This window comes from Anser anser, assembly GCF_964211835.1.
Source record: "Anser anser genome assembly, chromosome: 1".
In the NCBI taxonomy this organism is placed as follows: Eukaryota; Metazoa; Chordata; class Aves; order Anseriformes; family Anatidae; genus Anser; species Anser anser.
In genome coordinates, this window is record NC_139720.1 from 127165359 (window position 1) to 127181155 (window position 15797).

General features: G+C 35.9%; 1 protein-coding gene across 3 annotated transcripts in view; it reads right to left on the reverse strand.

Annotated features, from left to right (window-relative positions):
* Positions 1 to 15797, reverse strand: part of MBTPS2 (membrane bound transcription factor peptidase, site 2) — a 37531-nt gene that overhangs the window by 6534 nt on the left and 15200 nt on the right. For 2 of the 3 annotated variants that reach the window (XM_083821542.1, XM_083821541.1), the window contains exons 7-11: positions 12689 to 12807; positions 11538 to 11718; positions 8965 to 9059; positions 6813 to 7008; positions 944 to 1019 (exon numbers count right to left, since the gene is read on the reverse strand). In XM_083821542.1, the coding sequence (XP_083677668.1) occupies positions 944 to 1019; positions 6813 to 7008; positions 8965 to 9059; positions 11538 to 11718; positions 12689 to 12807 (667 nt within the window). Of the gene's footprint in view, positions 1 to 943; positions 1020 to 6617; positions 6683 to 6812; positions 7009 to 8964; positions 9060 to 11537; positions 11719 to 12688; positions 12808 to 15797 lie in introns of all 3 variants that reach the window. The other variant, XR_014578666.1, reaches the window with a different exon arrangement.

Here is a 15797-nt window from a genome sequence, read left to right on the forward strand (position 1 = left end):
GGAATATTTTCCAAACACTCCCTTACTGGTGTAGGCACATGGCTAAAATATGATTTGAAATCTGGCCTCTTCTACTTACCTGTTAGCCAGGAAGTGGAGTCTATTTCTGTGCATGCATGTGCATGTGAGAATGAGACAAAGGTAGATCATTTCTATTGCCGGTAAAGCCTTGCTAACATTACTACTTACCTCCATCCTATACCGGCTGGACAAAAAGACACATGACTCAGAAAGGAGCTGGATCAGTGTGAACCTTGGCATGTTTCCAGAAAAGGGAAGTTTATAGGTAGCATCTTTACTATACTTTTATGGACAAATCTGCTTAAATGTATTTTAACCGCCCATAAACATTTCAGTTTCTAAGGCTAAGGGTCTTAGATTAGCCATATACAAGCCCAAGTACATATATGATCTTGCTCATTAATAAACACATTTAAATGCATTATCATCCTGGCTTTTGAATAGGACAAGTTTTCTGTTGAAGATAAAAACACACAAAACCAAAACAAACTACTACAACAATAGCAAAAAAGAGTGGAAATGAACAACCATACTCTGTTATTTAGTTCAGCATAATGGCTTAGAAATGGTGTTAATAAAGCTCTGACATATCAAAGCTAGCAGTAACATTTGTCCTGCCATAAATTCAGGATTACTTTGACTTTCTTGTTAGAGCTGCTAAAAATCACCGTCAAGAAAGAGTTTAAAAAAAAAAAAAGCTGACCAAAAATATCCCGCTAAGCACAAGGAAGTGGGAGATTTCATTCTGGGCTTGGCACATGGACAATAATCAATGCAGAGATGAGATAAAGATGTCAGAACTCTACAGAAATGTTTCTGAGCATCCTGTCTAAAATGATATCCAAGTGAAATTTTGCTGGCTCACTAAATTCTAAACAGTCTTCTTCTTGTCTTAAAAGAACGAACGTACTTCAAAGGATACTTGCAAAACGTCTCTATCACCACAGGCAGATCGATGCTTAGAAAGTTATGTCGTGGTACAAAACTGCTGAGACTTACTGAAATGAAAACATAAAGGTAACACAAAGAATCAATAGCTGTTGCAGAAATATAATATTATGAATTCGAGTTTTTAATTTTCCAGAAAAAAAGCACATTTTAAATGACAGTTCTTCAAGCACGAATAGCCAATCTAAATACGGTTTTGCTTGGCTTGTTTTCAAAAGACACAGTGCAGCCATTAAATGTCTCTTAAACATGCTAACATAGTAAAATCATACCACAAAATACAACTAGCATGATTTTAGTAAAAGGAGATCTAAGATGTATATTTTCAGAGACAACTGGACATCTGTAGTCATAAAGACCATATGGTGTAATTTAAGTCCCTTCCCAAAAAAAATCATATAAAAAGAGATTATAGTTACCAGGCTTTTTCAACATATGTTGTCCACATCTATACATTCATACTGCGGGTGCACATGTGTACTTTCTCTCAGGGCCCCCAAATTTTTCTCTTGCACTACCTACAGAAGATTACTATGTTCTGAAGTTGAGCTCACGTTGCATGGAAGGGGGGCAAACAGGGAGGAGAGCACCAGAGAAACTCTGAGAAAGCAAAGGCTGGGAAATGATACACAGGTGCATTACACTTCTTAACACCAGTTAGCCAGTAATTAAACAGCACCTTCTATCTTCAGATGACACCACAGGTGACTCCAAGTTTTAACTCAGTGCAACAAAAAAGCCTGGGAGACGAGACTTAGTACCGTTTGTATAAATACCTTCCTCTGCGCTGGAAGACAGCATTGTCAAACTCCACACGACCTTGAAACACTCTCTGGTCCCATAACTTCTCTGAAGGTATAGATGAAATTTCAGCTGACCACATGTCAAATGTTTATGAGAGAGTTTATCCTCAAAGAAAACTAAGTTAGCTTGAGATCTCCCATCCTGTTAGTACAGGGATGCTCTACCTGGGTTGTCTGAGTCTATCAGCTTCAGGGACTGTTTGAAAGCCTTAGTTTTGTGATACCTGAAAGAGAGGCTCCTTTCCTACCATAAAGCTCCACTTCTAGCATAGTGGACTCTTATCCCCAGAGCAAAGAGGCTCAGGTAATTTCAGGTAGAATCAGAAAATCACCTTAAGAATGAGCTTGCACAGCAAATGCAATAGTTGCTCTGTCCCTGAAGAACAACTTTGAACAGAGTTGAGGCAAGCCACAATGGTTTGAATTTTCCCTGCTAACATTGGAAAAAAATACATCCGTAAGAAATACCGTTTCCTCAGAGGTACATGAAAGCAAGAGTTCAAAGAACAGACTGATTAGAGTTCTGAGCAGAAGAGTTCCAATCCCACTCTAACAGTAACATCCCTTGGGAAATGAACAAGATTAACTTACCCATTCAGAAATTCTAAAACCATAGGCTAAGAGAACATTGGAAATCCCAGCATTAATATGTAACACGCCATTATTGCTGCTTCGTGTATCTTTGTTAGCAGATCAGATTTCTTCAGGTTCAGTAAATTGAAGAACAACAGAACAGAGGAGAAAGAACAATTCCAAAGGAACGTGAGGCTGAGAACTGGTCCACTCAGCTGCATTAACATTACTTCTGTTTTCTGAAGCCCTTGTGATGAGTAATCAAAAAAGTAAAACATAGTACAGCAAGTAAGCATACCATCAGAAGGAGAAACCTGGAAAGCAAGGGGGTCCCAAAAATAGAGTGGTTTTGGTGCGGCAATAAGCACAGAACTTCCCAATACCAGAATTGCCTCAGCAAAACCAAGACGGTTTGAAAATCATGTTCTCTCTTACCTTAGCTGAAGAAAGACCTTTAATTTAGGGGTCTGTGAGCAAATAAGTAAGTCTGTTGGACTACTGAGTGAAGAACATACAGTCAGAAATCCTGGACACAATCCAGCTCAGAAAGCCAGAGGCATCCAAGTCAAATGATATCCAAGACAAACAACTCATTAAGTTGAAGGTTGGTATCAGAACATCTGATCGAACGTCTTGTTCATGAGCTAGACAGCAAAATGGCTGAGACAGCCATTGTATTCAAAGGTTTCAAAAGACATACATTGCAATATATTGTAATTGCAAAACCTGATTGCCTCTTGACAAACACCTAATGGCTACTAACAAGTCACCATCCTGAAGTTGTGCCTACATTCAGAATTGTTCACCAATCTCCCTCCCCCTTTGATACAACAAACTACCTGTCCCTAATAGCTTCCAGACCTGGATCAAAACTACAAACCTGGCTGCTGAAGCAATCTCTCCAAAGCACCGCAAAACTCTTCAGGAAGTTGCGGGGATGACCTCCAGACACTGAAATATGAAGCAATGAATCTAGCGGCTATAATGGATCAAAACTAATGGTGGGAGGGCAAGCCTGCCCTTTGAGGGATAAGGATTGTAGAAATAATGTTCTTCATGCTTGTCTTCAATGGACAATGCTGAGAAGAGGTGAACAGCAATGAAGCTGATTGAGAGAAAACAGTCATTGTTTTCCACACTTGAAGTGAGTAATCCTTCGACCATTAACATTTATTTTGTTGGCTAATGCTAGATGGCATTTGCAAATTTTGAGAAGTGTGCACATCGGACACAATTTTAATCAGAAGGGTTGATAAAGTGATTTAGTAACTAGGTTGACCAACGAGATTTTTAAAATCTCTTAATAGAGGAAAAGACAACACATGCTATGGAGGAGAAAGTATGGCATGAGATATTTCTGTATGGTCTCCAGAAGAAAACAAACAGACCTTTTACATTTGGATAGAAAGAATTACTATCCTCAACAATAATGGGAAACAAGTGTTAAAAGAATGAGAAACCAGACTCTGCCACACAGACCTTCATGAGAGATTATGACTGTTGCCCAATAAACTCCCCAGAGCTAGAAAGTGGCTTTTTTGGGGAAGACTTTGATAAAACAGAGGTAGGAGGCTGGTCCAGTTTTGTACTAGGTAAGTTCCATCTTCTTTTCATGAAGAAAATCTTGCAATTTTTTGATCCCTCTTCTGATGGGTGATGGAGGTACAGTAACATTGAGGGAGATGGTCTTCCCTCAAAGAGTGTGAATTCCAAATGTGAATGTTAGTCACCAGATTTTCCCAACCACTTAGGAAAGGAAGTCAAGATTTTGCAATACTAGAAATTGCATGAAGGAATAATAATAAAAACTAACAACCAAAAAAATCAAAATAACTAAGAAATACTGCAAAGTTGCATAACACTAATAACAGGGTACTCCATTTCAACCTTACATATCATTTGTCCAACATAAGGACAGCTTCTAGAGTATAACAGGCCTGCAGTGAGAAAAGTCTGAAAGTCTTGAGTACTACCACATGAATTAAACCCACAGTATGAATTTACATTAGAATACATTAGAGACTATTCACAGAGAGGATGCCAATTAAAAAGATTAATCAACGTGTCCATACTTAGCAACGCACATTCCTAATCATTTCTTCTGTTTCAGTTTCAGCCATATCTCCAGCAGTATAATTTCATTTAGGAGTGTGATTCTTTACAGTTATTTTACACAGAAAACAAGAGCTAAATATAGATGTTAATCCACATTAACAAAAATCATTTTTGATATTATATTTTACTTCAGGGAATAAGACATTCAGGGACTCTCAAACATTTAGCTGCACAGCCTAGTTCTTGTAAATAGCTAATATGTATATATATATATTTTAAATATCGTATCCTGAAATTGGCTTCAAATGAAAATATGAAAGAATCACTGCTTCTCCATAAACCAGGACTACCATGGCAGCAATGCAAGCCTAAGCAGAAAATAATACATGCATAAACCCAGAATGTTTTTCAAATATAACTTTAGTGGCATTACTAGAGCAAGAACACACTCGTGCAACTCCCCTGTCAGGCTGCATGATAAATGTAGCACTTCTCTAAAAAGTAGTGTTTCCTGCAAGCAGGAAGGTTATGCTAAAGAATAAGGCATTATTTCCATTTATTTCTATTTCAAAATTCACACAGTAGAGAAAGAAATTATTTTCCCTTTTTTAATTAAAAAAAATAAAATATATATATAGCTACCATATTCTGATTGTCACATCTGAAAAAAACCAACAACAACAACAATCTGCTGGCCCCAAGCCAGTATTGTACAGTGCAAAGTAAGTCTGAAATACATCAAAGTTGTTTCACTGGAATGCACGAACACGGCAGCTGGACTAACTGCTGCCCAGGCCAGGCTCCTGTAACTAACTTTAGCTCTGGTGTTTCTCCAAGGGGAACATAAAGCATTGGTTGCATGTCAGCAAACTCTGTAATAAAGTCAGCTTTTAGCTTTCAAACTAACACATTTGTTAGGCAGTTCCCAGGGTATAGTAAATCATTTTAAAATTATATCCATGTACATATGCTTTTTTAAAATTTATTTATTTTCACATGGTGATTTCTTAATTTAGAACTACCTCTCTAGATAAATCCAATAATATTATTTCCTCATTTCTAAAGGAATGACAGACAGGTCTGACTGCTTTGCAGAATTACCACGTACTAGGAAACACTAAAATTCCAATGTACTGAAAAAGAAAACAGTATCAATTCTTCTTTAATACCTAGATATGTATTGTTAAACTAGAGGGCTGAGAAAAGGAACTTAAAACAAACATTGAAACAAATACTATTCTTACAAATTATTCTTGCATATGGAATAGATGTCACCAAATATTGAACCGTGTGTTAATATCACACAGCTGACCAATGCTTTTCTTCCTGAATGGCAAAAAGGCAGAAATAACAAGTGAAGAAATCCTGTTTTATGCTTATAAATGGCCTTATGGTGCAAAGAAGTAGAAATAAATAACCTGATTTTTCAAGAAGTATCAAAATAAGACCAGCACAGAAAGATAAAGACTGGCAGATTAACAAAAGATATGTTTATGCAAGAACACTAGAGGATTTACACAACCAGATTTCATCACTGTTTCTAAAGCTCTTTTGTACTAAATTCCAATGCTAATTCAGAAAAGCATAATGCCTTGCTAAGGAGATACTTCAGGATGCCTGAAGCAAAACCTCTCCCTGTGAGGTAGAGCTGTCTGAGTAACAGACAAGTTCCTTACAGAAAGGGACAGTATTTTAACACTTAATACTTTTTTAAGCCCTTCTGAAGCTCATTTTCACTCTGCCACTCAAGCTACTAAGTAGGCATGAAGATTAGTTTGTTAATTCTTCCTGTACTTGCTCCAAGAGAATTACTTTTTCCTTGTATATCTGACTCAAGGATAAAATCTTGTCTAAAGGAAAGCCATAATCCACTTCAAAATAAGGAACTAAACTGCTATATGCTATTTAATTTAGGGCACTTAAAAAAAAAAATCGGGAAAAAACTATGTTGTGATTGTACTTGTGGTTTAGTAGTCATGGGAATCTGTCATACATACTTGGATATTATTGATTCAAGCAGTCGTGCTAATACTGCAGGAAAGGCGTTGGAGCAAGATGCCCTGGAGATTTCGCAACAGCATTTCGAGAAGTGTATGTGTTAGCAAAATACAGGTGTCTGTTTCCCATGACTAAGCTGAACGGTATCTTTTATAGGAATAGCCCTTTTATACTTCTCTGAATAAACAACTATCTCATATCACATATTGTTTCTATTACCTTTGTAACTCACTGCACTGTGCACATTTCATTTTAGGCCTGAGTAGTCCATGTCTCTCCACTGGCTGTAACAAGAAATGGATTCTGCATTAAATAAGTTAACTGACAAGCGCTCCAAGACCTTGTTCAAGCAGCCAGGAAAAGTAAACCATATTAGAACTCTTTTGTTAGACTGCTTTAATAAGTAATACGAACCTGTGTACTGTAGGTGCATAGGGTGTCCTACAAACAGCATGTCAATATGGGGTGGATGTTTTACCCTGATTAACCTTGTTTGATTTTCTAAAGAAGGAGTCACACAAAAGCTTGGAACAAAGTCCTTCTGGCAGTCCACGTTGGTTCGACAAACTTTGCTGGCCTCGATAACTTTTCGTGCTGGTAGACAGGCATACTGCAAAGGGTATTTAAAAAGATTGTCAAATTTAAAGGTATTTTCCAACAGATCAGAAATAAAAGTACTATTTATTCATTTTTTAAAGCAAAGATTTCACTGATATGTTACTAGCCCACAAAGAGCTGGAATCCGATTATTTTTTTCCAGATCCTACGGAACCTCTACCTGATATGCATTCAACCTGTCATTCCATTTTTAGTGGAATGTAGAAAAGATGCATGTACCAAAATAAAAGCTAACTTTTTAAAGAACTACAGACACACAACAAGTATTAAGGCATCTACATGTATGTCAGTGATTTCTAATGAACAGAGCCTTCATCAATGTACAACTGACTTATCTGTTTAAGAAACTTCAGCTTTCATTGATTAGGCTGAAGATCAGGTTGCTTTCATTGTTCAGGAAAGCAACCAACCACCCTGCGCTGACCGTGTGGTTGTGAAGTGACCATTTTGAACTAGATGAACACAGTACCCGGTGCAGTGCTATGTCCCAGGTCCTACCTATGTAACACTCACTCACTCTCTGCATGCTGAAAGACCAGATCTTTCTTGCTCCCCACAGGCCAAGCAGAGAACAGCATAAAGGAACAGGAAATTGTTTTTCCCCTCATGTCTCTCATAAAAGCTCCATGGCAATTTTGCTTTTGTTCTTAAACACAAGCAAGGAAAGTTCTTCATCTGTTTTTTGCCTTAGGAAAGACAAAAGAGGACCTTCTTGCTTCTTAGCCTGACAGTTACGCTGCCTTATAGATGCACGCATGTCATACACTCCATTAACCTCAATACAAGATCTTCTATTCTAATTAGTGGGAAGGGGCACATTTTCAAATATTGCTGTGTAGCACTGCAAAAACTATTTAAAATAATTGTCCAAAAACTCACAGCCATGCCAAGGACATTTGAAGGTCACAGGCTTCTGGATGCTTTTATTTCTTCGCTGTTCCTAAGTACCAGCTATGAGCTTAAGAATGTCAAAGCTCAGTAGGGCAGTGTTTATCAAAGCTTGCTGAACGCCAGGATGTTACCAGCCACTGTCATATTTCAAATGAACTGCTGGTCTGTGCTCAGTTCTCAGTGACTAAATACCACAAACTGGATATTGGTTTTTTGTTTGTTTTTTGTTGGGAGTATTTGTTACAGAGAATCTGTAAATATAGCAGATGTAGTAACAGACACTTCTATTTCTTTAGGTATCTATCCTACAGGTTAGAACAATAACAGACTGGCACGTGTAGAAAAGTTTACACAGTTCAAACTTGTGCTCTTTGTTCTTGTAAACAGAACTATTAAAAATACTCCATCACTGTCAATATGGATCATATGTTTTAAGAAACATTTCTATATTTTAAAGAGAGTAACACAAAATCCTGCTGGTAAACTTTGTATGTTTCTACATGCTAAAGAAAAACAATGTGGTGAAAAAGGAATCAAATAGAGGCCTTACTGAAAAAAAAAATTAGGCAATCTCTAGGAACTTGTCTTGCATGGTTTAAGTTTTATCTAGTGAGCAGCACAGCACTGCTGACTTCACAAAAAATAACTGAACAGATAATCCAGTACTTTACTTTCATTGTAGTGTTCATTACCTTCAAAGACTGAAATAAGGAAAATAAGCAATTTTAACTTCTCAAAAGTTGTTTTTTTTTTTCCTCACCAATATTCTGCATCAAATAGTGAAGATGAGGAAAGTATCCTTCTGCCTAAAAAATGAGGGGTATAAAATCTTCTCTGGTTCTTCCAGAGACTCCTTGACTAATCATGGGAAAAATTATAACTAGTATTTTGGCTTGTAAGCTGTAAATGAGAAAAGTAGTGTACATATTAACCTTTAATACAAACTGTAGGTATTCTTAAGCACTTGAGCATGCTGCATAAATGTTGGTAAATATTTCTAGTTTCATTTAAACAATTCCATATTTACCAAACAGAATTAGCACTTTAAGTAACTTACCAGATGGCTGTCCAAGCTATTGCTGTATGAAAAGCAAATGTCTGTGAGGCTGTTGTTACTACAACATTCAACTGTGCCATCGAGTCTTCTATAGACTAAAGAACATAGGCATAGATCAAAAGAATGATATTATAGCATAGTAACTTCCTGAATTAGTCTCTGAATAAAAGAGAACAACCATTCTGCAGCTTTCAAGAATTACAGTAATTCACAGATTCTACTTGTGGTTCAGTCACAACTAAAAATAAACTTCACCACTTTAAGAACACAGATTTCAAACATGTCACATGCTGATTTTTTCATCTTAATGATCTCCTTGAGATCTGGCAGATCTATTACTTCCATGTTATGAGCATTATGAATTACAAAAAAAATAAAATAAAATAATTGGCTGTTGCCTCCAACTTGCATTACGGGCTAGCATAGAAATTTGTTACTTACTGTTGTACTGAATTCACTGGCTGACTATTGAGATAACTAAGACTCAAGATGTCCTCTTTAAAACACGAAAGCCTTTACAAGATTCAGTTTTTGAAAGATTTCCAAGCACTGAAAGCTGCAGCAGTGAATAAATGATGTTTTAAAACCCAGTTAACTAGTGTGGTGCAGAATCCTTCCATGGATACTGTTAATACAACCTAACATTCTACAGCAACAGCTTTTTAAAACAAACAAAGAAAAGAACAACTTAAAAGAATAGTTACTGTAAGAATCTGTGTCACGGCAACATTGCAGTACCTTCCTTAGTTAGATCATGCTTGACATATTGGTTGCTGATTTATCACTGCATAAACTGCAGTCCACTAACATGGAGCTTTATGCCTGGGGCTTACAGGTGTAAGCACTGTGCCATATAATCCTTCCTTCAAGTACCCTAAAGCAGCCAACATATATTTTTGAATAGTGAATGACCATGAAATTAGTTCCCTTATGAACTGCACTGAATTTTATTTTATTTTATTTTTTTAATTTCAAGAAGATCCCTGGAGCATTGTTTTTTTTGTCTAGCTTCATACTCAAATATTTTATTCTCCATTTATTTTATTGTCAAGTAGATAGGGTCCATTTGCTATATATATTTTTATTGATACTCTACATTTATGTCAGTTGTGAACTGTCACGGTTTTGACAAATAACAGCTGCTAGAGACTGAAAAGAGTTCATTTAATTTCAGAGGAATATTTCTCACTGCTGGAGGCTTATGGCTCTGAAAATGCAGGCAGACTGGTCTGATTAGAATGCAGCAGTGGGACAATGGGCTGCTAACACAATACAGCAAACCAAGCTGGGATGCAATATTAAGTCTCTAGTATTAAGTCCCTGGTATTCCGATCTAAACAGGACTGGTTCAGTTGCACAATATGCAGTTTTATTATCTATTACTCTGAAATTACATTATCAGAGAACAGCAGAATCTCAGAATGTATAGCTATGGCATCTAAGAATAGGTTCTTACTTGCCATCCCAGCCCAGCTGTAAACATTTCCAGAGTTGCCCTCATTTTCAGAAGGATTATCCAAACTCTTAAATATCTAAAAGGATCTTACCCATACTCCACTAGTTTCCAGTTTAAGTATTTCTTTTAGTTCCAGCTGTAAGATTACTTTCCTTACATATTAAAAAAAAAAATCAAAAGATTACCTTTTCAGTCTCACATGACAACTATAATGCATCGAAAATATAGGCATTTGAGCTGCCTGACCCATCTGTCCCAGTATGATGAAAAAATGGCATTGTCAATTTTCAAGCTCCGAGAATCATATAGGTTTTGCTCAGCTGCAGTCCCTTAGCTTTGGAATTCAGTCTCCATGGATGCTTGCATGAACCAAACTCTGGAGAGCTGTAGGGCATGTTGCAAGACATTCAGCCAATTTAACTTGACTGTTCATTTTTGTTCTACTTAATTTTTGTTTATTGTTCTAGCTTAGTTCAGTTCACTTTTTTTTTTTGTTGTTGTTTCTCAGGGGTAAGTTGTTACAGCAACAGCACTCTAATGTATAAATGAAAACAGAAAGAAACAGACTGACTTCTAGAAGCAATATGTGCAGTCCAGACGAAACTAAGTTAACTGGCAAAGACATTGTGAAGTTGAAGAAACATACGAAACACAAAACCTCTTTAGTGAGAAACATCACAAGAAGTGGCCATAATAAAGCACATCATTGGGTTAAGCCACACAATTTGTAATGTCACGCTAATCAAAGCAGTAAGGTGATGTGTGGAATTTACAGCTGCAAAAGATCACTGACTTGATCCATGGAACTGAACTAAAAATATAGAAGATAACTGTATTACTGCTAATAACCAAGTTATACAATATCCAAAAGAGGCAAGTTCCATTATTCAGATCATACAGAATATTTGTATAGGATGACTGGAAGACAAGAGAACTTCTATCCATCCCTTCCCCGCTTTTTATTTCACAAATAAGGAATGGCATATTGGTCACTGCTGAAGAGAAGACAACAGACTCAATGAGAAGTCTGTCCCCACTAACAAATCCTAAATCCAAAGTAGTCTTTAAGATGTGATAAAATTATAACAAATAACAAAGAGAGCATCTAAAATCATACCTCTAGCTGGAAAGCTTAATTGTTGTAGGGTGGCTGTATTTATACAGTAGCCGATCTGTGACTTCTGTGAAATATCTCCCAGACACGAATTCCAGTCTTCTACAGTATGGATTGGGCAGTCCTGTAGACTAGTGACAATATCCCCCACAAAGAGACCTCTTGGTCCATTGGCTGGAGAATCCTGAGAAGAAACACTGAAGTCAGTCACGTTGCTATAGTTGAAACTATAAGTATCTGCTTACAGTTTAATGGATGCTGAACATCCATGAAATGTTTAGGTTAGGACATTATTTTCAGAGAAACAGAAAAACCTAGGCTCCACTAGAACTCTGATTATTTTCACTGATGATAAGAGTATCACAAAAACAACACACTCCATGAAGAATAATTTATTTAGTGCATAAAGGGAAAAAAAAGGGCAAGTTTCCAAGTGTTTTCAAGGGACCTCTTCAAATCTGAGCAATTATTTTCATACAAGTTAATGTGTTTTTTCCTATCATTTCAAATTGAAGAAACGTAAATTGGTACCCTAAATGTTCCATCAAAGTAGGGTGTACCTATACCGTCGTAAGTATAAAGCACAATAAATGTCATTCTTTTCCTAAGTTATAGCAGTTTGGTTTTAAACCCAAGAAAGACTGAGACCTTCCAGCTCTGCTCTTCTTCAACTGTTCCGTATTTGATTAAGTCAGAAAAAAATCAGTCCTTTCCAGAAACTCAACAGTCTACTTCTGCTTTGCTTCCAGCTGACCAAAGACGCATGAAAATCAGAATAATCTTTAACATTAAAAACAGATAAAAATAAGCTAGTCATAAGGCACATTTGAGTAGATTTACCTGGTGCCAGCACTTATCAAATCAAATACAAACGAACAAAACAACCCCAAAGAAATAAGCCTGCAAAGTTATCTCAAATATCTAAATAGTCTTATACTATGCTTAGCAGTCTGTAATTATTCATGCCATATCCATTCATTTACTAACACTAAAAAACATAAGATTGAGAAGGCAACTTCAAGCAGACAAAAAGCACAATATATTAGATTTTGAAGAGTGCTGCACCAACCAAATTTAATTGTGAAAATAACAGACTCGGGTACATTTCAAATCACAAGCCATATAATATGAAATCAGTAAAGAACTTTTCTTACCTCTGTTACCTCAGTGACAAGTGCCCCAACACCCGTGTAATAGAAAGGGAAAAGAATGGCTGGCAGCAGAAACAAAACCAAGAAACTTGCAACACCAAGAACAAAATTATGCCACACTCCTAAAAAGGAAAAAAAGTTTCTAAATAAAACATTAATATTACTAATAAAAAAGTATTTTTTGAAATAGAAGATTTTACAGTTAACTTCTAATTAACTTTTCTGAAATAATTACTATAAGAATGGATGAAAAATTAATTCATGGCAGGGCACCCTGAAGAAAATACGAGCCTCTGAATCAATTTTAAGCTACAGCTTCTATCCACACAATTGTCAAGAATCATAAATATTAAAAAACTAGTGGAAAGAAATGTATTACTTGTCACCTTCTACCACAACAAACTGTCGAATTGAAGAATCTTAATAAACGGGCTTATATATGAATGCTTTTTTTCTGTTTGTCAGCAAGAAGCTTAAAATTTAGTTGACATTTGATACTTTTTCATGGTTATTCCTGTTGTATCAATAAAAATAATTACATGTATATATGCCAAACAAGGTTAGAAAATTATTTGAAAAATGGCTTCTTTTACAAGACGGTCAGTAAAACCACACCAAGAAACTAAGTTCACCAATCAGCAATTCCTAACATTATTTTTGCCAATATATTTCTAATGGTAATCTTTACAGTATGCTGTTTTCCACAGAATGAAACAAACCTCTGTCTAAGGCAGGCTTGCCTTCCTTCAACATCTAGTACTATACAAATTTTTTCATTCCTTCTGTGCTCTTGGACAAACGTTTTCTATGACCCATGCAGGAAAATTTTTCAGTATCGAAGACTCCTTATTCCCTTCTTACAGTGCTTCATCTTGTTAAGATGGTTTGATTCAATTCTATATTTACAGTACACTTACAGGACAGGAACTGAAATAAATGTATTTAAAAACATATTAAGCCTATTTTTCTTGCACTGTATATAATATAGCAGTCATAACATGTGAGACTCTTATTTCCTCTGCTCATCTTCACATGCCACCCAGTCTTTTACATTTCTGATGCTGTAGAAATGAGAAACATTTTTGGAGTACTTTAAATAAGAGTTTGTTGCTGTTTCCACTAATAGATACTTCTTAAAGTGATTTCTCTTTCTGTAAGTTTTTAATCATATCTCACTGAAAGATAATTAGATAGATAAAGAGAATTGAATGCTGAAGAACTTTATCTCACACAAATGCATGCATGTGCATACAAACACAAGTACAACAGAAGTATTAAGTAAATATTTGAACTTAATTGTTTGAACCTTTTTATCTTAAAAATAAACTTTATTTTTTCCAGCTTAACAAAGTATAAAAATCTAAGACAGAAACAAAATTGCCTTGCAACAGTGTGGCCACTAGAGAGAGTAAGCTGGAGGGAAAAAAAATAAAAAAAAGAGGTGATGGAACTGCTGGAGGGTGACAAAAAATGCTTTCCAATAGCTAGGAAAACATGGGCCTTAATACAATAATCTACACAATTTGCTGTGTGGAATACAGCAGAAAAGTCTAAAATAGAAAGGCTTCAAATTCATCCCAGGTGATCCCTAGAAAAATAAACAGCGTTGAAATGAGAATACCTATTGAGGCACACTGATGAGTATACCATCAATTTCATTTTGCTAGAACAGCCTCATCCTTGGAAATTTAATTCTTTATATTCAAAAAGGCACACTTCACACAGCCCTTAAAACACCTTAAAATCATGCTTCAAAAATCTTTAGCTCTTTTTTCTGTTAAAGACAAAACATTTTGAAAAATATTATCTGAAAAATAATCTCAAAAATAACACATATATTTGAACTAATTATAAGCAAGGACTGCACAGGAGCACGTTTTAATTATTAGGCATGCAGTGAAGGCTAAAAACATCACAAGTCTCATTCGCTATTCTTGAACTCATGATGCCATCTGCTGTACAACAAATATACTGTTTAAACTCCAGAGTACAGGTGGACTATAAAAGGAATATTCAGTGTGGTTCTCTACTCTAGTTCTTTTAGTTCTTTTAGTTCTTTCTGGTAGCTACAGTACAAAAATCTAAAAACTTGCCCTGTAAATTCAAATCTTCAGAACACTGAAGATCTGGTAATAGGTTCATTCAACTGCTCTGACAAAAAATAAATGAGTACAGTTTACCAAATATCACATTTTATTGACCTCAAACATCCTCGTACTAAACTACACATAGCACTAGCTGTAAAAACTGCATGTATTTGTTATACCAAATTGATCACAAGCCATTAACGCTAAACAGCCTTGCAAAGTGCTTGTTCCTACCTTGCATTCCCTCTATCAGGTTTCCCAAAAATTATTATAGGTGTTTACTTGTCATCAGAGCCATGAAAGCAATTCTTTTCTATTGCAGCTTATAAACTCATTTTTCTAGATCATTTCCCAGGAATGTAAGTGAACAACTCATTTTGAAAATTATGTCTTCTCTTTTGGTTTTGTTCACACTAGCTGAAAATGGAAATTGACTAATTTGAGAAAAAGGGCTTCATAAAAGTTAGCCTATTGCATCAAATGATTTTGGTACATTACGGTATTTGGAATATAGATACCTTTACTTACCTAGCATTTATCTTCATTTACCTGATCTATGAAAACCTGAAAATAAGCTTTGCTAAATGCTTCTGTATGCCCAGTCTAAAATACTCTTTATAATTTCGTATAGTTATAATATTCAATTAACAGTGTTACCACGTACACAGTACTGCAGGCTGGCTGCTTTCTACTGCCCCCTGCAACAGAAAATCGTCAGTATCAAGAACTAAACAAAAATGTTATTTTTTCTGTCTTTATTTCAATAGGTTGGGAAGCCCCTTTTTCTCTAGAAGTCAATAATATAAGCAATTGAGGAAGCATAACAGTCTCAGTCTAGCTTTGCACAGCAATTGAGCTCTGCTTCCCAATAGCCAAGGAATTTTTAGTACAAAAAGCATTAAATCAAAACCACTTGGAAGTTTATTTGGAGCTATAAGCTGCAATTCTCTTTGGATGTTTGTGTTTTATTTCGTTCTGATAGCATCGCCAAAATACAGTCACCTATATAACAATGTAACTCAGAC